This window comes from Mauremys reevesii, linkage group 1 (assembly GCF_016161935.1).
Source record: "Mauremys reevesii isolate NIE-2019 linkage group 1, ASM1616193v1, whole genome shotgun sequence".
NCBI lineage: Eukaryota > Metazoa > Chordata > Testudines > Geoemydidae > Mauremys > Mauremys reevesii.
In genome coordinates, this window is record NC_052623.1 from 321,389,333 (window position 1) to 321,416,031 (window position 26,699).

General features: G+C 40.2%; 1 protein-coding gene across 5 annotated transcripts in view; it reads right to left on the reverse strand.

The window, feature by feature from the left end:
* Positions 1–9,284: 9,284 nt before the first annotated feature.
* The window catches only part of ZNF800 (zinc finger protein 800), a 38,203-nt gene continuing 20,788 nt past the window's right edge, over positions 9,285–26,699 (reverse strand). For 3 of the 5 annotated variants that reach the window (XM_039520844.1, XM_039520843.1, XM_039520845.1), the window contains exon 5: positions 11,259–13,877. In XM_039520844.1, coding sequence (XP_039376778.1) covers positions 12,187–13,877 — 1,691 coding nt within the window. In that variant the 3' untranslated portion in view covers positions 11,259–12,186. The other 2 variants (XR_005592910.1, XM_039520846.1) reach the window with 2 other exon arrangements.

A 26,699-nucleotide genomic window follows, 5' to 3' on the forward strand; every position in this document is an offset into this window, starting at 1 on the left:
ATACTTGCACTTCCTTAAAAGTAACAGATGGGGGGAACTCTATAGCAGGGGTTGGCAACCTCTGGCACATGGCTCACCAGGGTAAGCACCCTGGCAGGCCGGGCCAGTTTGTTTACCTGCCACGTCGGCAGGTTCTTCGGACCGCGGCTCCCACTGGCCACGGTTCACCACCCCCATGCTAATGGGGGTGGCAGGAAGCCACGGCCAGTACATCCCTCAGCCCGCGGCACTTCCCGCTGCCCCCATTGGCCTGGGACAGCAAACCGCGGCCAGTGGGAGCCGTGGTCTGCCGAACCTTCTGACGTGGCAGGTAAACAAACTGGCCCGGCCTGCCAGGGTGCTTACCCTGACGAGCCGTGTGACAGAGGTTGCCGACCCCTGCTCTATAGGAATTACATATGTCTGAAAAATAATGAGGAGTGCTGCCACCTTTTGGATGTATAAAAGGGTGACATGTATTAGTAAATGTTTTATGTGAATTAGTTGTATAGAAGACTACTATAAGGAATTTACAGGATAGCAACCTTCAAAGGTTCTCTCAATTGTCACTTGTCTCATTGTCACCCAAGCCCATAATACTGGCTTCATCTTTCACTCATCCCTCTTTTGATCATGCATCCATACCATTTCTAAATCTTGCCACTTATTCTGCACAACAGCTCCAAGACATGATGTTTTCTCTCTGTTCACACAGCCAAATTTTTTGTCCAAGACATGATTATCTCACACTTTGAGCTTCTCCTACTCCATTACCAGGTGCTGGACTACAATACCCTGAATATCAATTGTTCTTATCCTTCAGGTCCGAGATTGGGCACCAGAAGTTTTTCTTTAGGGAGTCTGTGACTAGTCATGTAGAGTGATCAGACAAAACATAATACTCTTTATTTCAAACAGTAGAAACTAAGGCTTTGGAGAAAAGTCTACACACATCTGTCTACCTTACTATACCCATCCTTTGATGATGACCTAGGCAGGCTTAACTTCTCTAGAAACACTAGTTAGGTTCAGGGAACAATTACTCCCTCTGTCTCCTGAGGGTCCCTTTTAAGCCCATGGGAATTCTTTTGTTCTATATTTCCAAGTCTTCTCCTGTTCCAGTCCAAACCAAATTGTAGGCTGACTTGACAGAAGGGGAAATCAAAGCTAGCAATTGTGGCATTGTCCCTTAACAACTTAAGTATTTGACTGAAGATGAGCCACCTCTCAGCATTCTCAGTCTTGATGAGCTATCCCAATATAGTCATACAAAAAACACCCCAACAAACAGGCTAGCACACGGTATTCATAAATTACAGAGGAACTCCAAATCTGACACAGTAACATTGATAGAGACTTCAACTCGGGAATTGTAAACAAAAGTGTAGTACATTTGCTCAGTACAACTGTAATGTTTTAATGGCAATTACACCTGAGAAAATATTTCTGTTTTTGTAAAAACAAATCTCATTCATCAGCTGAAATGTAAGAGTTTAATCTCAAAGCAAAACAAGATTACTACTTTTAGAGTTTATTGTACCTTTTTGCTATTATTATGTACTAATGAATAATTTAAAACTGAAAACCATAAAAACTTGGCAAACTAAGCATTTTCAAGGAATCTTAAATGGAACTTTTTGAAAGATATTTTCGACTGCAGTGGGAACAGAGATAAGTGTTTTAATACAGCTATACTACAGTAAAGGACAGTCAGCATTTCTATTATAGCCTCATGTTTCCAGGGGTTTATCACTTATCCATTGTTCACACTATGCTGAAACTTGGCCTACACTTGGCCTAGACTCCAATATCGTATTTCAGTTACCAACATACTGAGATTATAAAATTGGCATCAAGATAAAAAACCAAACTCATTTCTCTGTGTTTGAGTTTTAAGCCGTTTTAATGTCAAGGATGCTAACTGCTGCTTTGTTCGCTGGCCAATTTCTGCAGTATTTAAATCCATAGCCTTCAGCCATGTAACTCAGAATAGTTTCAGAGAAATAACCCAGCATTTTCCAGGGTAAAACTCCCTATGCAATATGAAATTTCTTTTAAAGGTGACCTAACCTCCTCCCTGTGATTACCTGATGCCATATTGTTGCAACCAGCCAGGTGCCACTCACTGAAATTCAAAACACAACAGAGAACAAGGGAATCGGGTAGGAGAAATTGCACACTTCAATATAATTGCAGCTGGCAAGCAACTGACTACCATGAAAACACTTTTTTCAAAAGCTAAAATTTGAACAAAAATTGCCAATCTAATAGAAATTTGACTCCAATGTAATCTCAAGTAGCAAGACAGAATAGACGAAGCAAGTCTTATAAAATTAGGACTGTGAAACAGTAATACTAATTAAACTGAGTATCTTGGAACATGGACAGAGTAACAAATTGCAAACACCTCATAAATTGTACTTAGATAGCATGCAACAACAGTGCCTAGCACAATGGAGACCTAATCCTTGATTGGCACCGCTAGGCACTATCGCAATAAAACAAAACAGTCCGTTAAATCTTTAAAGTGTGAAAGAGTGGACTGCTTGTGAAGATTGGAAGCGTTAGTAATTTTCCCATTTGCTGTAATTTGTTACAAGTTCCAAGCATATATTTTACGTGACCTCCACAGCAATTATGCAAATATTCTCATTTAAGAATCCACAATATTACACAATTTGTTTGGTTTGGGCTTTTATAATAGTAATGGTGTTCAGAAATCCTTCACCATTATGGAAAGCATACCCTCAACTCTATCCAAAAACCCCAACAAACAGATGTCTTTTGCAGGGTGCTTGAAAGGTCACCCAATTTGGGCTATTTCAGACAAATGGGGAAACAAGTTCCAGAGTCTCAGGGCACATCTACACTGCCCACTTACAGTGGTGTGGAGAGTACATACACCACATGCCCCGTTCCCCTGGCACAGGCATAAGTAGCAGTGTAGATAATGACACTACATGAACAAGTAGAGACATGCCTGAACCCAGTGGGTATGTACCCTACAGGGCTCTGTACATGCCCAAGCAGCACCTCCCCCATCTAAGGGTAGGGTTTTTAGTAGGGTAATGTCCCAATGCCAGAGCCTTTCCCCACTGTCTCCCGCTGCCAGAGCCTTTCACCACATGCCACTGCCAGGGGTGTGCAGCTGCCAGGGGAGTGCAGTGTAGACATAGCTTAGAGCTCGCTGCCAGACACACCCTCTCTTTTGTAACCAGGAGAATCCTATTCAGGCACCTTTCCTGACTACAGCTATGGTATTATGCCATGGTTGAGGCCAGTCACAGACATTAAGGCTTTACAGGTCATAACACCTTAAACTCCACCCAGAAAACAACAGGCAGCCAGTGCAGATCTCAGAGCACTGCTGTTATATGCTCCTAGCAAGATGCCCTCCTCAGTAAGCCAGCTGCTGCTTTCTGCACCAGCTTCAGTTTCTGAATGGCTTAAGGGTGTAGTCCATGTAGAGCCCATTGTAGAGCCCAGTCTTGTTTTTGTTATCTCATGAACAATGGCAATGACCACATCAGAAAGGAAAGGTCTCAACCTTTTAAAAAGGTGACTAGATTACTGTTTAATGCTTCTTTCAATGCCATAGGTGGTGCCGATTATCTCCACAAGCAAGGGCCCCAGTAATTCACCAGCTAGGAAGGGCACTGCTCCAAAGACTGAGGGACAAAGTTCTCTCAACATCTCAAGTGCCTCAGGGAGCACCAGTTGAAACTCTAGCAGGCAAGATGTTGCCCTTATTCCTTCAAGATTTTGCTCTGCCACCACAGACAGTCCATCCATAATTTGATTAATTTTTCCTGCAAAATGACTAGCAATTTGCTCACAATGTGGGGTAGTCAGACTAGTGAGTGAGCTCAGACTGTCTTGATTCATCAGATTATCTACCATCTGAAACAAATCTGTAATCTGAGATTTTGTGGATATTGTGGTGGTGGAAAATAAATTTTTATTTGCCTCCTGACAGCCACATAAGAGTTTTTAAAAATTCTTTATGCTGCAACTGATCAGCCTTATTATGAGACTTCCACAACCAGTACCCTAGCCATTTTCTCTCTCAATTCATCACTGAACAGCCACAAACAAGGGTGACCTATGAAAATGAAGTCAGAATTTCGGAAAATGAAGAGAATGCCTAGGGGTCACCTCATTAATGGTGGAGGACAAAAAGTATATTGTTCTACTAGCCCACGAGGAGGGTCTTTTATTGAAACAAGATTCTCCCTCAGAGCAATCTGGATCTTTTCTTGTTCCATTAATCTGAGGACAAATCATCGAAACAGGTCCTTCACCTTGACAACCTCAAAGCACAGGAGTTAAACTTGTGTCAAGGATCAACAATTAACAGCCAATTGTCTAACTTCCAATCTCAATCCAAAAACCAGATCCAGAGTGTGACGAGCTATATGAACTGAGTCAGTAACTACCTGGAACGAGGTCATAGTGACCAGGAAATCCTGAGCTACCCCAAAAAAGTCATCATCTACATGCGAATTGAAATCAGAAAACAATTACATTTTGCCACTCTAGCAATCAGTTTAGTCAGTTCAAACTGACATAGCAGTGTAACAGGTCAAGCAACAAACTGAAACCAGTCCCATCTTAATCCCATCCTGGGACTTTCCTAGTAAGGGTACGTCTACACTAGCCGCCGGAACGGCGGTAGTGATCGATCTATTGGGGATTGATTTATCGCGTCTAGTGTAGATGTGATAAATCGATCCCTGATCACTCTGCCATCGACTCCGGAACTCCACCGTGGTGAGAGGCAGAAGCGGAGTCGACAGAGGAGCAGCAGCGGTCAACTCGCCGCCATCCTCACGGCCAGGTAAATCGACCTAAAATATGCCAACTTCAGCTGCGCTATTCACGTAGCTGAAGTCGCGTATCTTAGGCTAGATCTACACTGGGGGAGGGGGGAGACTTAAGTGAACATACTATCAGATCCAGTTTTGGAGAAGGAAACCTCATTAGGCTGGATGCAATCAGCATGGCCATACCTCCTCCCTGCTGAGTCCCACTAGGTTTATAATGTACCAAATAGCAGTTAACACCACGTGGGTAACATTAGACTAGCAGAATCATTTACCTTGTTTTCAGTGATACACAGGATCGGGAGTTGAAGCTTTTATTAAAGCACAGACTGTTGATGATTTATTTCCCTCTAAGAGTTCTCATCATCAGGAACTGAAAGCCAGGAACCTTGTCTCTTGACAATTAAGCCTCCTGAGGTGACACCAAAAATAAAGAGAAATTAAACATCTTGTTCCTGATTTCTCCTTACAAAATTTCTCCCCCTCCCTCCCCCAATTGTCACGGAGATCAAGGAACTAAGCCCTGCAACCAGACCCCATCCTGGGCTTACATATTCCAGCATACAGCAGCACTGTTCTGTACTTTTGTCCATTTGACAGTGACCTCTAAAGGAATTCAGTTGCTGCAACTAGGTAACCCAAACAGCAAGACCCAGGGCTAGCTGAAAAAAAGACATCTTAAAACAAACTCTTCCTAACCCATCTTTACTTTGCACAATTCAGAACTTCACACTGGCGGTCTCCTACATCTTAGGGACTCTCCCTCCCCATAATGCCATCCCTCTCAAAACATAAATCTCCCTCATCATTACAGCCTATTGTTTCCCCCCACCATAGTCACACTCAGTGCAGCTCAGCCAGAAGCCAGCGAGTAAGGATAGTGCCCATTGTTGACAGCCCTGCGGTGAAATCTGCTACACTTGGTGGGGGGTCATTTGGCTTGTACGGGGAGACTATAATGCCATCTTTCCATTCATAGAACCATAGAATATTAGGGCTGGAAGGGACCTCAGGAGGTCATGTACTCCAACCCCCTCCTCAAAGCAGGACCAATCCCCAATTAAATCATCGCAGCCAGGGCTTTGTCAAGCCTGACCTTAAAAACCTCTAAAGGAGATTCCACCACCTCCCTAGATAACCCATTCCAGAGCTTCACCATCCTCCTAGTGAAAGAGTTTTTCCTAATATCCAAACTAAATCTCCCCCACTGCAACTTGACACTATTACTCCTTGTTCTGTCATCTGGTACCACCGAGAACAGTCTAGATCCATCCTCTTTGGAACCCCCTTTCAGATAGTTGAAGGCTGCTATCAAATCCCCCCTCCCCACTCATTCTTTTCTGCAGACTAAATAATCCCAGTTCCCTCAGCCTGTCCTCATAAGTCATGTGCTCCAGCCCCCTAATCATTTTTGCTGCCCTCCGCTGGACTCTTTCCAATTTTTCCACATCCTTCTTGTAGTGTGGGGCCCAAAACTGGACACAGTACTCCACATGAGGCCTCACCTATGTCAAATAGAGGGGAATGATGACTTCCCTCGATATGCTGGCAATGCCCCTATTTATAAAGCCCAAAATGCCGTTAGCCTTCTTGGCAACAAGGGCACACTGTTGACTCATATCCAGCTTCTCGTCCACTGTAACCCCTAGGTCCTTTTCTGCAGAACTGCTGCCCAGCCATTCGGTCCCTAGTCTGTAATAGTGAATGGGATTCTTCTGTCCTAAGTGCAGGACTCTGCACTTGTCCTTGTTGAACCTCATCAGATTTCTTTTGGCCCAATCGTCTAATTTGTCTAGGTCCATCTGTATCCTATCCCTACACTCCAGCGTATCTATTACTCCTCCCAGTTTAGTGTCATCTGCAAACTTGCTGAGGGTGCAGTCCATGCCATCCTCCAGATTAATGAAGATGAACAACACCGGCCCCAGGACCGACCGCTTGATATCGGCTGCCAACTAGACATGGAGCCATTGATCACATTCTGCTGGTACTTTACCCTCTGGTTTCTGACTCAGTTGCACCAAGGATTTAACTGCTGTTTCAGAGCAGCTTTTGATTCAGTTGACAGGTCTCCACCTTCGCTTATGCTAAAAGGAGTTGGTATTCAAAATGTTATGCTAACTCTGCTACAATTTTCACACCAGCACCAATTCACAGCTTTTGACATTAGGACTTGCCACTCCACACATTGGAACAAAGACTAGTCAAGAAGTGTTTACCAACCAAGACTACACCAGTGATATCACCCTGCTTGTGGAAAAGTCAGAGAATTTCAGCCCTCCCCTCCAAGACACGACCTGCACTATGGGGTCGACTATCTCCTGGCACTAGATCAAGGTCCAGAACCTCAGAGCTGGGCTACCAGAACCTCAGTGCAGGTGGAATCAAGTACCATGGAGAGTGTTGATGAATTCATCTACATAACAAGCAGAGTTCAAATAGTAGTAGCAAACCAGATGTTCTTCAGCAAATAGGTCTTGCTGCCTCCTTATGAAGTATATGTCTTGATTATGGATGCAAAAGTGTCTTTGCACTGAGACAAAGTTCAGGATCAAGCCTGTGTACTACCTGTTTTATTACAAAGGTCAGAAAGTTGGACTCTCCTACAGGCAGATTTGGAGCACCTTCACAGAGCCACCTGAAGGTCTGCCCCAGAGATTCATGGATTTGTAGGCTCTTCACTTGTGTAACGCCATCACCCATACTCATTCTGGCTGTTGCACTGATCCCTGGCAGGTCTATAAATGTGTGTATCGTCACTCTGCTGTTATTGCCAAATATGGAGAGCAACATCAACACAATCACCCACTCCCATTGTCTCTGCATCCCAGTCCAATCAGTCCCACTTCCATGAAATTAGCTGAGAGAATTCAAGATCATCCCCACCTTATAACCCCAAAAGACTTGTTCTCATAATGGTACAAACCCTTTCATCTATCCTCTCAAATTTCAAGATTCACTCAAGTTTATGACACCTCCTCTCACACCACACTGCCCACATTTCTGATCTCATCATCACCTATAACCAGCATCCCTGCCAGAGTTTAGACCCATACGTATCTCACCAAGGGAGTCTTATCCAGGGCCAGCTCCAGGCACCAGCGAAGGAAGGAGGCGCCTGGGGTGGCCAACAGAAAGGGGCGGCACTCCATCCATTAGTGGGGTGGAATATCCGGGTCTTCGGCGGCGGGGCCTTCAGTCCCTCTCTTCCTCATAGGCAGCACTTCGGCAGCAGCTCAATCAGGTTTTTTTTTTTTTTCCTTTGCCGCTTGGGGCAGCAAAAAAGCTGGAGCCAGCCCTTGTCTTACCTTAATGATTTCTTATCCTACTGACCTCTCACCCCAACAGGAAAAACAAACAAAAAAACCCCACATTTACAACATACTACTTTTCCTCCATCTAAATCCTTCAACATAAATGATTCATTATCATTATTAATACCTTTAAAAAAAAAAGTAACTGCCTAGCTAATTCTAGAAGTTAATGATTTGATTAGGTTTAAACTTATAAAATGATTTAGGTGTATTGGAAAAATATTTACAATGTAATCTCCTGAATAGTACAAATAGTTCTGAGAATACGGATACTTTTAAGTCACTTGGAATCGGAACAAGATACCAGGAAAGGCAAGAAGAAGAATTGAGTTATTTATGGCATAGAAGAGGGAAATTGTACTGGAAGGAGGCTCTGGGATAACAGATCCTGTTATAAAAGCAAAAGGAATATGTAAAAAAATGGTCTATGCCTTTGAATAATTTAAAAGCTATTATATTTCAGGGTCCTTTTGTTAAGGTCCAGTTACTTACCAAACAAAATGGCACTTAATACAGAAAGTTTCCTGTATTAAAGTGCATGTTAAACACAAGAGCTATAAAAATCTTTATGAATACTTCAATTTTTTTTCTTACGGCAGACATGAAGGACGTAGCACAGTAAGACCACAAAGCCTCACTACAATACTAAAATTAGCTGAATAACCTCCAGTCACTCTACCGCCGCTCCTGCATTTTATTTTCCTGATCTTAACACAGAGAGATCCCGGAATAGGTGTTAAGGAGCTGGACACGTAAGGGCAACCTACTTTTTAATATATTAAAATCATAAGCCAACAGTAGGGGTTCTCTGTGCATATTCTAACCAAATGAAAATGGGTAACTGTTACAAAAGCCTTGCTCATTCTTTATATAAAAAACAAGGATCCTACCTTTCTTATAAAAATCTACATTCATTCTTCCTGAGCATCAGTATTTGATTCACAACACTATTAACAAGGACCATAACAAAGTTCTGCTTAACTAAAATCAAGACAAGGATAGTTTTTACAAGTGACAAAAAACTAAGATTAGACAAGGATTTCTTAATTACATAATGGAGGTCACTATAAGTGTAGGAAAAAAGGGTTCACTGCAACTGCTAAGTTTCTCATAAGGCAAAAAGTATTTTTAATTCCAGTGGAATAATACAACAAACCAGACCCAATGATAGAGAAATAAAGTTTATAGAAATGCAAATGTTGAAGTGTAGCTGGTGGTAGTAATTGGATTGGTTTATGACTGAAGAAAGGCATTCCAGTTTCACTAGAATATACCTTTTTTTCTAAGCACACTTTGTTAAAGTAACTTCCAGTCTGATTTATTTCCAAATACAGTACATTTATCCAAACAAGAGCATGTACATTCAATATAGAACATTTCCAGCAACAGTTATAGTCCAGTTCCCATTCACAGTGTATTTTTTTTAGTGCAAAGCACTAAAAAGGCCAAACATTCTTCTATCCATAAAAGCATTTTTTTTTAAATCGATGACCTTGTGATCAACATTTTTAGATTTTTTTAATACAAAAAGTATATATGACAAGGCACCTCCCTAAGCAAGAGAGTGAACCTCTATAAAAACATGGTATTTCTTCTGATGTACAGTACCTTTCAAATTGTGGCAATTTGACACAAATCACTAAACAAAATATCTTCTAAAAAGTAAAAAAAATTGATGCACAGAAGCCTGCCAAGATTTCCATAATGGCAGGTGTGCTACTGTTTTGCTAATATCTTGATTATAAAATAGACAAAAGGATCAGTAAGCATTTTGCAAATCCTACAATAAAGTCAAGTGCTACCTAAAGTGGTCATTTAAGATCTTGCGAGAAAAAAATATTCTGAGTTTCTCTCACACTATCCTCCCCTTTTATTAATATTTAAAGAAATAAAACTAGCATTATAAGAAGTGGTTGTGCATGGATTGTCTGTGTCTATAAAACATCAGAAAATATTCACTACCTTCATATTAACATTAGTGTGTTTTTTTAAAACAATAACTGAAAAATTAACTGCAACTATCATTAAAGTGCTTGTGTATAAAATTTAACACAAAATTAAAGAATATGGAATAGGGGATGTAGGTATTTTTGTAAACTTCTTAAATGTTTACAAATGAAAGGCTGTCCTATGAACCATGCATGAAGAAAAAAAAAAAGTATTGGCAATATCTCTGCAGCAACTTTAGTAGAGTGAAATTCAGTACACCCAAAAGTTGGGAAATCAGTCAAACTGAACAAACTGAAGTTATGACAATTACTAAAAATTAGAACAATTCAGCCAATATACACTAATATGGTGTTTGCTCTTATACATTCATTTGTAATAAATTTAAAACAGTACATAACAAAGCAAAAGTTTGCCAGCCAAGTAGAATACCACATAAAAAGTCACAGAATTGGTTCATCAGTATTAGCAGTACTAAGGTCAGTATCTGTGGTGACCTCTCAAGTTGATTTCCTAAATAAAAATAAGTTTTCTTCAAAAAAATGCTTTTTGTAAAGGGTTTTTTGTTTTTAAAGCACAGAAAGTTCATTTTCTATTGATAACTTTGCTGAACTGCTTAGAGACAAGGGTAGTTAATTGCTAGTCTATAGATGCAGCTTGTGCATTGCAAATCAACAGTTACCTGACAGTGTTGGGATGAGGCACTGTCACAACAAGCCATGAGAATAGTTATTAATTTAGTAAGAAAACAATAGTTTAATAAAGTATTTCCTCATTTTTCTTATGGTACCATTTTCAAGATATTAGTGGTTCTAACATCAAATTAAAGTCTTTCCACTCAAATGAACTCCAAACTTTCCGTACATCACTTGAAGTTATCTGAGGAGAAATAGGAATAAATTAATATTTTGAGTTTACCAAAACAACTTGTTTACTAGTTATACAACAGTGAAACTATTTTTAAATGCAAGGTGGTACCTAAAATTTACCATAAACAAAAAATTTAAAAACATTCTCTTCCTCAGACAAGATTAGTGGGATTTTAAGAGAGAACCCAGCTCATTGTTAAGTTGCATTTTCTTTAGCAGAAAGTGGTTGCCAAACCACTGAAAACCCACCTACGTATGCCTGACTGGTAATCCACTGCAGAAGGTATACCAAGACAGTTGTCTTCGGGAAGAGAGCACGTCTGAGTTGAAGTCAATAGTACATGCAGGACAAGGTATATGTATTTAGCCTTATTTTCAATTAACAGGTATTTATTATAAGGAGAGAGTTCCAAAGTAATAATTTGAAGACTGCTTCCCCTCCCCACACCCACGCCTGTTTTTATTACAAATATCTGCAATATCCAAAAAGCCTTCATGATGATTCTGAAATCTAAAATGGCCATCTATAGGTTATCTCCATTTAACCAAGAAATATATTTTATAATTAGAAGACTACCTGTGCCACCATTTTTTCTATGAAGCAGGACTGCGGAAAAACAGTAAGTCATCACAATAAAGAAAAAACATTCATATTTAAGGCGCTATCCTGGAAACACTTACTCATGCAAAGAGATGCTTTTAGGATTATACCATGATGTTGGGAGAGTGAGGAAAACTTAATAGAATAAGTTAAAAGAAAAATAAAAGTTTACTGCTGGCTGCTCATTCCAAGTTAGATGTAGAGATTTATTTACTCTGCTGTAATGCACTTTTACATCAGATATAAAAGTACCATAATATTTTTGTAACTATCCTACAAATGTGTATATTAGCAGGATAAACCATGTGAACAAGTACCAAACAAGTGCAAAACTAATTTTAAAACGTCTACTGTAAACATAAGCCAATATAAATTGATTTTTATAATATTAAAACAGTTTAGAAGAACTGTACAGCCTAACTTTATTAGGTTGCAACTTCCTGAAGAAGAAAAAAAGAAGTTTGGAAATTGACTTGTCTCCAAGCCACTGAAAACATATTTTGCTGAAGAGGCAAATGTGATAGCCACATTACTTTTGGGTCTCCTACACCATCATCTATTGGAAAGCATATGTTCAGGCAACAAAATAACGGGGGTGGGGGTTGTGGTGGTGTTTGTTTGTTTTTAAATAGAGGCAAAACACTAGTTGTTTCTCACCAGACAAGAGCTTTTGATCTTGTACTTCTGCCTTTGGTTTTGTTTTCTTCTGGTGAATGAGATGCATTTGCCTTGTGAGTTTTCTTATGGTGTTCTAGAAAAGTCTTTTTGGCAAATGCCTTTCCACATTTATTGCATCTGTGAAGAGAAAAGTTTTTTGTGACTTTTACTTCTATGCCAACATCAGCTCCTTCAAACTTTTTACTTGGTGAGTTAGAGGCGACATCCTGTTTTGAACCAATCTGTCTTGCTTCATCCCTCTGAGGGCCTCTTTTTGCCACCTTATTTAGAACAAAATCAATAGGCTTTTTTATTGCTCTGATTTCTAAACTTGCAGTTATTTTACCAAGGTAACGTGATGACTTTTTATGAACTACAGTTATATGCCTTATCACATCACGTTTGCGACGTGTTTCATAAGTGCAGAGAGGACACCTGTAGAATTTAACATAAATGTTATTTCCATCTGTGTGCAACTCAATGTGTTTTGTCAAGTTCTGTTTAGAAGTAAATTGGCGTTTACACAGTTTACAGTAAAGCTGCTTGAAGTCAAAGCCAGCTGAAAGTTTTGGCTTCCTTGTTTTTTGCTGGCCACCTGCAGCAGATGGATTGGTTGATTTAGGGGTTTCAAGGTCTCGCTTAACTTTATTTTTCTGTGCTGCTGGTGTGTTCTTTTTCTCATTTGAATGACTTGTTCCCTTTAACTCATTCTGTGGAGAAAGGGTGACGGAAGGGGTTGAAGATTCTACAGAATCTGCTGGTTCAACTTTTACTTTTATTTCTGTGCCGTTGGCAGTATTATTGGGTCCTTTCTCTCTTTTAGAGTTCTTTCCGGAAAGCGTTATCTTGTGAACAATTTGCATGTGCCTTTTAAGCATTATTTGTGAACTATATTTTCTCTTGCACAGAAGGCATTTGCATGCAGTTAAATTGTATTCAGCCTTTGAGGAAGACTTTTGTTTTCGGGTCTTAAAAGATTTTTTAGCAGAAACTGTATCCAAAAACAAAGGTTGCCCAGGCTTTGTAGCAATATCAGGAGTAATGGAATCCCTCCTTAACCCCCTATGAACTTCATCAAAATGCCTCCTTACATTGGCTTTTGTAGCAAATGATTTATAACATACAGGACAACTTCTACCTAATGTTACAAGCACATTCTTATTTCGTCCTTTTGTAGAGCGCTGATTTGGTTTCTTTTTTGTTTCTATGTACTTCTTTAGTTCTTCCATCTTTTTTTTGTGTACTTTTCTAATGTGCCGACGTACACTACGTCTGGAATGAAATTCTTTTCTACATAAACAACAAATCAACTGATGGCCAAAATCAGAATTATCAGAAGAGTCCAATTCAGGATTTAATGCTGGAGGTTGTTCGTCAGGAGTAGGTATTACATTTATTACAGCATCAGCAGGTGGCAACTCTAAAGTTTCTGTATCTGGAGTTGAAACAGTTTTGGGTTGCTCAGTGGTAGGTTCCTGTATTTGTAATGGAGCTTGTTCAGGACTACTGCTAATCTCAATGTTCTCTTCTGGGTTGTCAGTTCTTGAAATGTACTGAAACACAGCATTCTGATTTGTTTCTATAGGTTCCAGCTTAATTACATATTCTTGTTTGTCCACTCTAGGATAAATGGCTTCCAGAAGATTATTTACGGCTTGGCTTTGTTTATCATTGACATCTGGAAGGTCTGTAAAAACAAAAGGTTATTGTTTAATCATCTAGAAATCTCAAGTTATTATATTACGTGTTTAAATTTCAACGTGAGCCTTGAATATCAGCCTAATCATTGAATTATGTGCCCACAAATTTAGTTTTTAATTTAAAGTTCATGTTTGTACTACTTTTCAAGAATTGCTATAATTACAGCCAGCCTACTAGGGAGAAATCTTGCTTAATTTGCCAAATCAACCACCAGTTACCATGTCCAGTAGTGGATTTTCTCTGGATAATCAACAAATCTTATTACATCAGTATAAATGTCCTTAGAATTATTAAGGATCTTGGTTTACCTCAGAGATCAACTAACTCCTTTTGGTATACTTGAACCCACAGCCCCCAAGTTTAAGATGTGCTTTGTGTCTGTATTGAATTTCTTTTCTAGGAAAACAACAAACCAACTACTGGCCAACGTCAAAATTATCAAGATGCAACACCTGACCTTGTTCTTCGTGAGTGTTACCTAGTGTACAATATCATTAGGGAGAGCTTTTACAGGGGCTAGAGGTAGAGTAGTCTCAATGAAGGACCTGCAACTCTGGATGTTACTTCTCCCTGCCTCCCTCCAACCCTCAACTTTGTCCATCAGATCCCAGATGTACTGACCTTTAGGACACACTACAAGGCCTATACAACCGCACATTTTCTATAAGGGAACAACAAATAGGGTATGAGGATGAAAGGAGAATTTCATTTGTGGCGGGTTGGGAGTTTCATTGGCAGAAAGAACTTTTTATATGTTTTTATAAAATGGGAAGTGCCTAGAGAGCTAGATGGGTGCTTGGTAAATTGAAAAAAAGATATACATAAAACAGAAATTCGATCAGCACTTTTCAAAATAACCTTAATATGATTAGCGTTCAGGTCATTTAAATCTGTGTAAACAAATCAAAAAATTAAGCTACTTTAAATTTTACTTTAAATGTTTCAATTGTAAACAGCTATATTAATATTAAAATAACTTGCAATGGAAAGGTCAAGGAAGCATAAGGTGTTTTAAGTTCAGATGAGATTTTGCTTGTAAATATTCACAACCGACTAAAAAGTATACTTATTGATCCTTCCCTCCAGTGAAGTTAGTTATATGTTCAATTTATAATGAGCCCTCAACCAGTTAACAAAATACTCCTGGTATGTCCTTCAAAATGTATTATCCTGAGAGTCTTATTGAATCACCAAAACAAAATTAAGAACTGGGACATTTTCCCTGCAATTCTATTATTTCCAGGATATATTAATATCTGCATATGACAATATATTAGATTATAAACTACCTCTAAGATGCTTTTTAAAAGAGTGGTCAATAACCTTACAGTTAACTAGAGATGAAGCTCTATTAGATCATCCAGACAAGATGCAAGTTACAGTTCTTGATATAGGATGTGAACATTAAACCAATACTACATTTCTCGGTCTCTCTAAAATCCACTGACTAGCTAACACCTTTCCTAAAAACAATCATTAGATCAGTCAATCGAGTTCACTAAAATGGCTGGTTGTGACAGGAGACCAAAATAAAATGGCTAACTGCAGCGTATGCTCTGAGGTAATAGTAAAGCAAACTGCCTCCATCAATTCCCAAAACCTACTAAGCTCCCCCCAAAAAAAGAGATCACAAAGTTGCAGAGGATGGATTCTCCAAGAAAATCTGAAAATGTAAAGAGACCTCACTCAGAAGAGTGTTTCTGGCAGCATGGTGGGACTTCTCAGACTCCAAGTGAACACACGGCAGCCAAATCAGGCAGAAATGCCAGAGCTGAAGAAAATCAAATGGCTTCCAAAGTCGGCATTCTGGAGATGATCTCAGAGTATAATTCCATCAGAGATGATATGACGACCAAGCTTTTTGCAGTCAAGAAGGAATAGCGAGCCCTACGCTAGAGACTGGCCTAAGAGAAGCAAGTGAGGGTAAGTCTACAGTGCAAGTAGATACCCACACCTGGCTGGCCTGTGCCAGCTGACTTGGACTAAGGGGCTGTTTAAGTGCAGAGTAGGCTTCCGGTCTCGGGCTGGAGCATGGGCTCTAGGACCCTGCAAGGTGGTAGGGTCCCAGAGCTTGGGCTATAACCCAAGGCCAAAAGTCTACACTGAAATTAAAGAGCCTCTAAGCCCAAGCCCCACAAGCCCAACTCAGCTACTGTGGGCTAACCACAGATGTCTAAATGCAGCACAGACATACAGAGAGAAACAGACTTGCAGAGCTGGAGCAGAGTGCAATTCTGTTTATATTGGATTACATAGAAAACAAAGTGAGAAGGAACAACATCAGAATTAAGGAACTGCCTGAAAATGCTGAAGGAGGAAACCCAATCTGGTATGTAAAAAGTTTAAATTGTGGAGTCATTACAGCTGAGCTGTCTGTAAGAGGTAAAAGTGGAGAAAGCACACGGGGCACTACTGCACCCTGCCCCCCACACACACACCTGGACATCATAATAATAAATTAATAAACCCTGAGACCTAATGCTGAAATGTTGCAATTATCAGCAGAAAAATTTAATTATGAAAAAAAAGTCAGAGAATTTAGAGCTCAAACTCAAAGGCCTTGACCTTTCTGCCCTAACTTTAAAAAAAGAAAAGAAAAAAAAAGCAGCACTGAGAAAATTACAGCAGCAATCAGGAGGGCAGATATCCACTGCAAAAGGTGACTCCCACTTAGCTTTCAAAAATCAGTATTATACAGAAAAATATTTTAAACAAAGAGAAAGTACATTCAAGATGCTTGGGATAGAAATCCAAATCTCAAATGTACAAGACGACTCTTCACAGGTAGTAACTACAGATAAGCCACTGAAAAACCCTTAGCAAATGGTAAAACCCAGGAAAAGGGAATTGGGAAAAGAAAAAACGTAAGACTCTAGAGACCATACTGGCAATGGCAGAAGTGAAAATGAAAAAAAGAACTCTGATACTAGAGGAGTAACCTAAAGACTAACCAGAAGAGATTTCTTGGGAGTCACCAGGAATGACCAACTGAACAGTAACTATGTTAAAATTACAAAGAAAACAGTATGAAGTATGCTTTAATTGGGATGATCAGTAATAGCTGTGTTCTGCATTTTAAAACATATACCAGGAGTGGACAAACAACGGCTTGCAAGCCACATGTGGCTTCTTTACAGTTCAAGTGTGGCTTGTGGCATCTCCCCCCCATTTTCTACCTAAGAGACTGGGGGCAAAGCTTGGGGCTTCTGCCCTGTTGCAGAGTGGTGGGGATAGAGGCTGTCACATGCGGCTCAGAGGGTCTGTAAGTTTTGCCAGCCCTGACAGACAAAATAAAGGACTATAAGGGAGGAATGGAGGTGGATCCCCAGGATGAAAGAGATTGAAAAAAAATAGAGGGATGGGGAAGAGCCTTTAGGGGTTATGTCTAAATTTTCCTTGTAACTCAAATGATGAGATGCTGATCTATCCCTTAGGGCGAGGGGTCAAGGTTCCATAGGTGGAAAATGTATCTTCTTTGGATTGCTAGAGAAGCAGTCCAAGTGTTCACAAGGAGAATACAGCAAAGCACAATCATTTTGGGACTGTTTTACATGTTATGTTGGCATTTTATTTGTTGATTTAGAGTAAGGGGAGAGGGGAGGGAACTGGGGATGGTGGGGAGAATTAATACAAGAAAGATATATGGAACAAAAACCAAGTCATGTTCAGGCACACAATTGTGAATGGAAAATAATCAGAAACCAGAGATACTGGCAACACAAGGATTCATTTAATCAAACAGCTAAAGAATTAAACATTTCAAGTTTTTCCAGTAAGCTAAATAGTTACTCCCAATGGCTCTTACTTTTATTTAAAAGTAACATCTTTGAATGTCAACGGGCAAAATAATGTCATTAAAAGGAAAAAGCCTTAGCAGAACTTTAAAAACCCACTCAGAATATTCTACTTCAATAAACTCATTTTCAGGAAGGGCAAATTATGGTGTAGCCCCACTGAGTGTGGTGCAGGAAATCTAATCCCCTCCCTGTAGGAGTTCAGAGGCCTGGAGTATTGTCTCCTGTATGCTGCCCAGAGGTCCCAACAGGGCCATTGCATGGGAAATGGCACAGGTGGTGGCATCCAGGGGTGGCCATCCCAGGTCTGGGTGTCAATCCTGTGTGAGATTTAGGCTGTACAGGTGGGCCTAAAGTTGCAGTAGTTTGGATGGCAGAGGAGCGGTGAGATGAAAAAACCCTCCTCATTAGAAAATGGAGTGGCCAGAGGTGAAGCCAGTTGACACGGTACCATGCATACCAGAGATACATCAGTTACCACAGAGTGGTGATTCCGACGTCAATGAAATAAGTATCTCTTTGTATTGCAGGAAATGGTGTACCACTGTTTTTGGAGCCGAAGTGGTTGGTGCCAACAACACTGTTGCAGTTGCGGGCATCGGTGCCAACATCTGAGTGCTCTATGCTACTGGAGCAGGTGGTGGCGCTGCAGGGAGCACCTCAGTATCGCGTCTTCAGGCAGCTCCATTGGTGCCGCAGCAAAGGAGGTGGGCCTCTGTTTGCCTCTTGACTCTGAGCCGCCTTACTTGGGGTCACTGGCTTCCACGGTATGCATGGTACCAGAAGATCCCAGTGCCTTGTACATACTCAGCCGCTGAGTGGTCGGTACCAAGGATACAGAATGAGCCGGAGACACATTCTTTTTCGGTGGCTCTTTAAGGGGGAAAAATTGATGCTCTTTTCCTCGCTACCTTTTCTGGAGGAATTAGCCTTCCTCTGTGAAGAGGGTTTCCTGGCGCAAACCTTTAAGTTGCTGCAGTGAAAGCACTTTTGTGGGATGTGTGTCTCACCTAAGCACCAGACGCAATGAGAGTGCCCATCCAATACTGGGATTGCGTCCCAGCAGGAAAGGCAGCACTTGAAGCCCAGTGAATCTGGAATGGCTCAAACTATAGTGGTTCAGCCCTAAGGGTGAACATGAACTATTCTAAGAGGCAGGAAAATATCTCTCTTTTTTAAATGAAAAAACAAACAGGGAAAGTAAAAAGGGATTCTAACTAGTATACTAAGGCCTGGTCTACACTGGGGGGGCGAATAGCGTAGCTGAACTCGAACTACCTTAGTTCGAACTACTTACCCGTCCTGACGGCGCGGGATCGAAGTCCGCAGCTCCGTCGACTCCGCCACCGCCGTTCGCGGTGGTGGAGTTCCGGAGTCGACGGGAGCGCGTTCGGAGTTCGATATATTGCATCTAGATGAGACGCGATATATCGAACTCCGAGAAGTCGATCACTACCCGCTGACCCGGGCGGGTAGTATGGACATACCCTAAGACTACTCTAAAAATCTATTCTAAACACTAAATAAAGCTATCAGTTTTCACACTGCTGGAAGCTCCATCTCAGGCCAAGGATGGTTGAGAAGGAACTGTCACGCACACAAGATAGCTCTGGCTGGCATTGGACCCTCCTTCCAGATGGTGCTGGGGTTGCCTCTACGCACTGAGTTTGCCCTCTGGAGGAGGAAGTTTTCAGAAAAAGGCAGGTGTTAAATGTGGGGGATTTTATTAGAAATTAGAGATAGATAGCTGGGTCTGGTGACCGACGACCGGAGGTGACTGCCTGGTGCTGGCCTGGTGGTGCGGTTGCGGATCTCTCTCTATCTAGATAGATAGACTTATGGGGTGTGCCTGTGAGGGTGGTGGTCGTGGTACATACACATAGGAAGGATGAGGGAGGAAGGAGAGGGAGAGATGTCCTGGAAGCCAATGGCTGCTAGGCTGAGAAAGAACAGGACCAGGACCTCTATGGTGGCATTTTCAGAAATGCTCCCAGTTCCACCCAGAGCCAGAGGGGCAGGCAGAGGAGGCAGATGAGACAGGCGTGGATGAGGAGATGGTGTAGAGGTTCAGGAGGGGGTTCAAACGGGGAAGAGGAAGGGATGGAGGAGGATGGGAGATGAGATAACAACCAAAGTGGAACCAGATTAACCAGAGTGGAACCAGAAACCTGAAAAAAAATTAAAAAATTAAAAGGTAAAGATCAGATGATGAACAGTCACATAAAAGAATCTGCACATCAGAAAAAAAGGCAGGCTAATAAACAGACAAGTTTTTTTAAGTTGTACACAAATGCAATGAAGTCTAAAAAATAAGATGTGAACTGAACTAGAGTGCCTTGTGAGGAGGATATTATATATATAGGCATCACAGAAACCTGGTTGGACTGAGACCAATCCCAGGACACGTTCCATAGAATCTCTATGGATAGAAATTTCATGCTCTAGTAAAAAATAACATTAGGGGATCTATTATCGACCCACCTGACAGGGACAGTATAGTGATGATGATGCCTAAAAAATTAGAGAGGCTTTCAATTATCCCCATATTGACTGGGAACATTTCACTTCAGGACAAATGCAGAGATGTGACCATAATACAATAGCATTCAACATCCCTGTGGTGGGGAAGAACATCCCAAACTGCCCACACTGTGGCCTAATTTCCTTTTAAAGACACCATAATAGAGGCCCAACTTCAATGTATACCCAAAATAAAGAAAAACTGTAAAAAAAAAAAAAAAGAGGCTTAACCACCCCACACCATGAGCAATTCCCAAACCTGAGCTGGCTTTTTGGGTGACAAATCTGAGAGGACTGTCACAAGATTGAAGTCATTAGTAGAGAGGTTTGGAGAATATTTAAACTCAACATTAACAAGTCAGTCCACGACCAGATGGCATTCACCCAGTTCTGAAGAAAGAAAAAACTCAAATGATGAACTATTAACTAAGGTTTGTACCTGTCGCAAATTAGTTGAAACAATAGTAAAGAATAAAAATGTCAGACACATAGAAAAACAAACTCTTGAGCAATAGTCAACATGGTTTTCTGTAAAAAAAATCGTGTCTTTACTAATCTATTAGAGTTCTTTGAAGGTCAACAAACATGTGGACAAGAGGGGGGAGATCGAGTGTGTGTGTATTTCAGAAAGCCTTTGACAAGGTGACAAGGTCAAGGCTCACCATAGCTAAAGCTGTCATGGGATAAAAAAGGAAGGTTTCATGGATTGAGAACATGGATTGAGAACTGGAACAAGGGAGGGGGAATTAATGGTAAATTAATTCTATAAATGGGGAGTGAGGGTGTGGTCAGTCCTGGCCCAAGGGGACCTATTCACGGATTCATTTATTCAATTTATTCATAAATAAAGGTGTAAACAGTGAGGTGGCATGTGTGCAAAAAAGTTTAAGATATACTAAGACTCAAGCAGATTGTGAGAAAAAAAAAGAGAGAAGAAAAACTAAGAACAAAACAAAAAAAAAAAAGGCAAAAATAATTTAATGAAAAAAAAAATGATAAATGTATGGAATAATAAAAAAAAAAACATTGGAAAAAACTACAATGATAATCAGGAAAAGATCTTGGAGTCATCGTGGATAGTTCTCTGAAGATGTCAATACTGTGTACAGATGTGGTCTCCTCACCTCAAAAAAAATTCTCTAGCAGAAAAAGGTTCAAAAAAGAAGAACTAAAAATTAGGGGTTTAGAGAAGGTCCCATATGAGGAAAGAGAGAAAAGAGGGACTAGGACTTTGAGAAGAGAAAAAGAGAGGGGGGGGACATGGGACATGTATATAAAAAATATGATGATGATGAGAAGAGAGGAAAGGAAAAGTTATTTACTTATTCACATAATACTACTAACAACCAAAAAATACCAAATGAAATTAATAGGCAGCAAATCTTACCTGAGGAGGTTGTGAAGGCTAGGACTATACAATGTTTAAAAGAGGACTGGATAAATTCATGGTGGCTAAGTCCATAAATGGCTGTTAGCCAGGATGGGTGAAAATGGTGTCCCTAGGTTCTGTAGCCAGAGGATGGAGATGGATGGCAGGAGAGAGATCATGATCATTTTGCCTGTTAGTTTCTCCCTCAGGGGGCACTGGCATGGCTTTCTCATGTTCTTATGTTCTTATAGGCACCGACAATGGTGTGAGAGAGGGGAGAGCAACCCAGACAAGTACTACTGTTGAAATTCTCCAAGCTGAGGGCTTGTCTTCACTACCATACTGCAGCAGTGCCGGTGTAGTGTGTCTGGTGAAGACATGCTATGTTGACAGGAGAGCACTCGCCAATCGACATAATTACTTTACCTCAATGAGATGCGGAAGCTATGGAGACAAGAGCATCTCTCACCAACATGGGACGGTGTAGACACAGCTTTAAGTCGATGTAGCTTACGTTGCTCACAGGGATTTTTTTTCACACCCCTGAGCAACACAAGTTGCATCGACTTAAGCAGTAGTGTAGATCAGGTGAATATGCATCCCTGCACCTTTGGGCTTAAGTGGAGCACCCACAGGGACACTCCTCAAAGAACAACTTGCTGTTTCGAGTCTTGTCCTATACAAGACCCCCAGTTCCTTAAATGGATAACTGCTCTTTACACCAGCACAAAAGCAGTTGTGCAAGTAATGGGGTTAAATCTCCCATTTGAATTAAATCCTTGCTTAGTCGCCATCTGTAATTTTGGCACTGGCCATGAAGTCTTTTGCTCAGCGGATAAGGAACAAGGAATTAATCACAGGAATAAAACCTGCAGGAGCACATAAGAAAATAGCACTCTATGCAGATGTTGTAATAATTTTATTTAAGCCAAATATTTACCTAAAATTAGTTTCTAACAAAGTCCAGGACTTTGGGAAAGCATCTGGATTTAAAGCAAATTATGCCAAATATGAAATGCTAGCTACAAATTTGCCAGACTCTGAAAAGTAACACCTCCAGAAAACATGTAGGTACAATTGGACAACAAATTCTATACGATATTTGGAAATTCAAATCTCAAACAACCTAAAAAGAGCTCTCTGATTTAAACGTCAAACTACTCCTTCAGCAAATGAAAGAAGATCTTGAATGCTGAAGGAACAAAACATTTTCTTGGTTGAGAAGAATAACCAGAGTTAAAATGAACATTCTGCCATGGATATCTTCCTTGTTTCAAAATCTTTCTGTAATAATTTCTGACAAAACCCTAACAGGAATACAGAGAATGTTAGAATTTATATGGAATAAGAAAAGACCAAGAATGAGTGCAAATATTTTGTACAGTCCCATTCAACAGGGTGGACTACCTGTTCCAAATAATCTCTGGTACTATCAAGCCAGCCAGCTCAAAGCAGTAATGGATTGGGGACACTTTAACCCAGCCAACACTGGGTCTTTATTGAACAAGAAAATTGCAGCAATGTAGACATCGCTAGGCTAGCCAGGCTTAATGAACAAAAAACACACTCTCCAGAAATGTATACACATTCTTTAGCAAAGGTTACTCTACAGGTTTGGAATAGAATTAGACGTAAGAAATTATTTTCCCTTGCCAATGACACTCATTGCAAATAATCCTGATCTTAACCCACATTGCAAATCAGAGAACTTCAAAAAATGGAGAAGCCATGAAATACACACGGTTGGCTAGCTACACAGTAAAGAAACTCTTCTAACTTATTTAAAGATCAAAACTAACTTAAACTGGTCTGCTCTCCCCTGGTACCAGTACTTTCAAGTCAGGCATTATAACTTCCTAGAAAACCTGTTTTATACAGAAAGCGAACTTTAATAGAAGCAATGACATCTGGTCAATTAGAAAACAAAAAACATAATTAATTGATATCAATCTTTGCAGACATCTTTCCCAACAAAAGAAAGTTCATATATGACAGCTGGGAGAAGGACCAGTTTAGACAAAATTACCACAGAGAAATGGCATTTGATCTGGAAAAGAGAACAAGACAACCTCAGTCTGTAAAAGAAAAAAAGAAAATTTCTTTAAGGTACTGTTTCAGTGGTACCTCGCACCAGTCAGGTTAAAAAACGAATATCAACTGAATGGTGATTAATATAGAAATTGTGATGAAAGGGAAGATTTTTATGTATATACGGTCAACATGTCCAGTCATTAGAAAGTACTGGGATGCAATCCATAAGTAGGTCCACTTAAATCACAAAGAAATCACACAATTTTCATGGGTTGGTGACCAACCCATGAAAAATGTCTGATTTCTCTGCAGCATTTCTCAGTCTAGTGGCCCCAACCCTATTCAGGGTCATGGTATCGCCACCCTTACTTTTCCCCATGCTGCTGGCAAGTGGCACTGCCTCCAGAGCTGGGCGGCCAGAGACCAGATTTCACAGTCCGTGACATGATTTTCATGGCTGCAAATTTGGTAGACCCCTCTCCATAACTAAGTATCATGAGTGTTGGATATTTATTACCAAATACTTCTTTGGTAATCCTCCTAGGGCTTCCTAATGAAAATGGTCACAAAAGAAAAAATGAAAAATTAATCTCTCATCTGCTAGTAGCTGCTTGGCTATTGGTAGCCTCTTACTGGAAAAAAGAAAAATAGCTCAACCACAGAGGTCTTATTGGAAAAAAGAAGGGAGGTTGTGTTTATGGAAAAGTTAACACACCAATTATGTGCCCAGCAAAAGAGAGAGAGAGAGAGGACAGATGGATATTTAGAAATCTGGTGAAATTTTTTTAATACTCAAAGTACATTAAAACTGGAGAAAAAAACAGCACTCCTGCCCAATTTTATTTATTTACTTTTAATATTAATATTTGCTAGACAAGCCTGGACTGTTATACGTATACAGAGATTTCACTCAGTTTGATCAAACCACGAGAATCAACACACAGGTGTTGCAATGATGCTCAGTCTGTAACACAGTAACACCCTGTTAAACAGAAAGATCGGATGACTATATTCCTCATTAAACAAAAGCTAATTGTTGTAATGATCGTTTTGTTTCTGATATTTACATGGCAAGGATTTGTAAACTTGTTAAAACTTTGTAAATGAATAGTTTTTAAAAATAGCTGGTTGAAGATTCACAGATTCTTTGCATTTTTATTATACCTTCATGCTCATGACAGTAGCTTTTAAAGTTTGTTAAAAAATTGAGGCTGTTCATATGTATACCTATAAAATGAAACAGGGACTCAATCTATTTACTAGAGTTAAATATATTACACAAAAAAAGCTGTTGATAGCACTTGTTTTTCCTTGGACAGTAAGTCTTTTGCTTGGGCAGTTTGTTTTGTTTCAGTGGGATAACATACAGTTGTAGATAGAATGGCAGAGATAAAAATTTAAGTTAGTTTGATTTACACTTTTCTAACATTAAAATCAACACAATCACAAAAATCTTACACATGCTGACCTCCTCAGTATGGATGGGTCAAGAGAAAATTCAAAATACTGTATCTTACTGCTGTACACTTTTCTTCCCATACTTTCTCACTGATTTTTCACTTGCATGCAAGGATTCAGATTAAGAAATTTGTCAGTTTATGAACATCTCTTCATAAGAACTTAATCAACATTGGAGACACTGTCCAAACATTGTGAAATTAGTTTCTGCATTAGGATAGAATATTATTTTTAGTTGGGCACAAAAGGGGTCTTTCATACGCCTTTATTCATATAGCATAATAGATGTCAAGGCTAACCCCCTCCCCACCCGCAGTTAAATAGAGGACAAAACACCAAGGGCTAGACTATAGCTTTATAATCTACCCTGAATAAAGAGTGGTGAATAGCTGCATCTCAGAGCAGACCAGAAAACTAATGATGACTTAGAGTCACAATTTCTCTCCTACTCAGAGGAGGAAGCAAGTTACTTCATCCCTTTTCATGGAAAAGCCTATTCACCCAATGTGACTGACCAACTACTTTGGCCAATAATTTAAGTGGGGAGCCAAGACTGCTTCTAGGCCTCACCCCCTTCTTGTGGGGAGAGGAGTATCAGACAAGCAGTCACTACAGGCTTCCCAACGTCCTCAGGCACAATCTGAACAGGGACTAGTGAAGGAGGCCTTATTCTTCACTTCCTTATACAATCAACAAGTACGGACTGTGACAATCTAGCATAAAAAGGACTTTTGGCTATTGGAATAAAGATTCTAAGCTTTGAAGAAGATTTTCAAATATCTACATGTTTTTGAAGCATCCAACCCTGCACAGAAAAATATTCAAGAGCAACAGAAAAGCAATCCCTAAGGGCATGTCTACACAACAGACTTAAAGGTCAGCTTATAGCCACCACAGTAACTACCGAGGTGGCTGATGTCCACACTACCCTCCTTCTGTCCATGGTGCACATCCTCACCAGGAGTGCTTCCACAGACTCAAGAGGGGCAGTGTTTGGGGCCTGAGAGCTCCACGCAGCTCTCCACCAGGAGCCCAGCTGCCCCCTGGGCTCTCATCTCTGAGAGTGGGGGACAGCCAACCAGGCTTCTCATCTCCCTGTCAGGAGTGGGCAGCAGCCACCTGAACTTCTCACCTTCCTGCACAGGGGACAGCTAGGCTCTAGTTGCTTGGCTTCCTTGTTAATTTCACAGCTCCAGCATGCTCAAATGTGAGTACAACTAACATTATGCTCCTCTAAAATTTAATATCTACATAATATTTGCCCATTTCATCTAATTCAGCAAGAAGGATAAGTGCAACAAAAAGAAATTTAATCCAGGAATACTGCCAATTGCCTTTGCCCAATGTGTTTTCAATTTCAAATCAGAAACTCTTAATAACATGGTTTAAAAAGCATGCTCGGTAAAAATATATTTTAAAAACTGATAAACTGCCAATGTGTTCATTGCTGTAAAGAGTATAGATATGGTCCTTTCCCAAAAGGTTTTAATAAACTGTTAGACACATGAGCTGCAAAATGTTAATAGCTCAATTCCATATAATCCTATGGATAAAAGTTACATAGAATAAAAAAATTAGATGGTGGAGTCCAAAGTATGTTTTCCTAAACTTTTCACCCTCTTCCCTTTATTTTTGG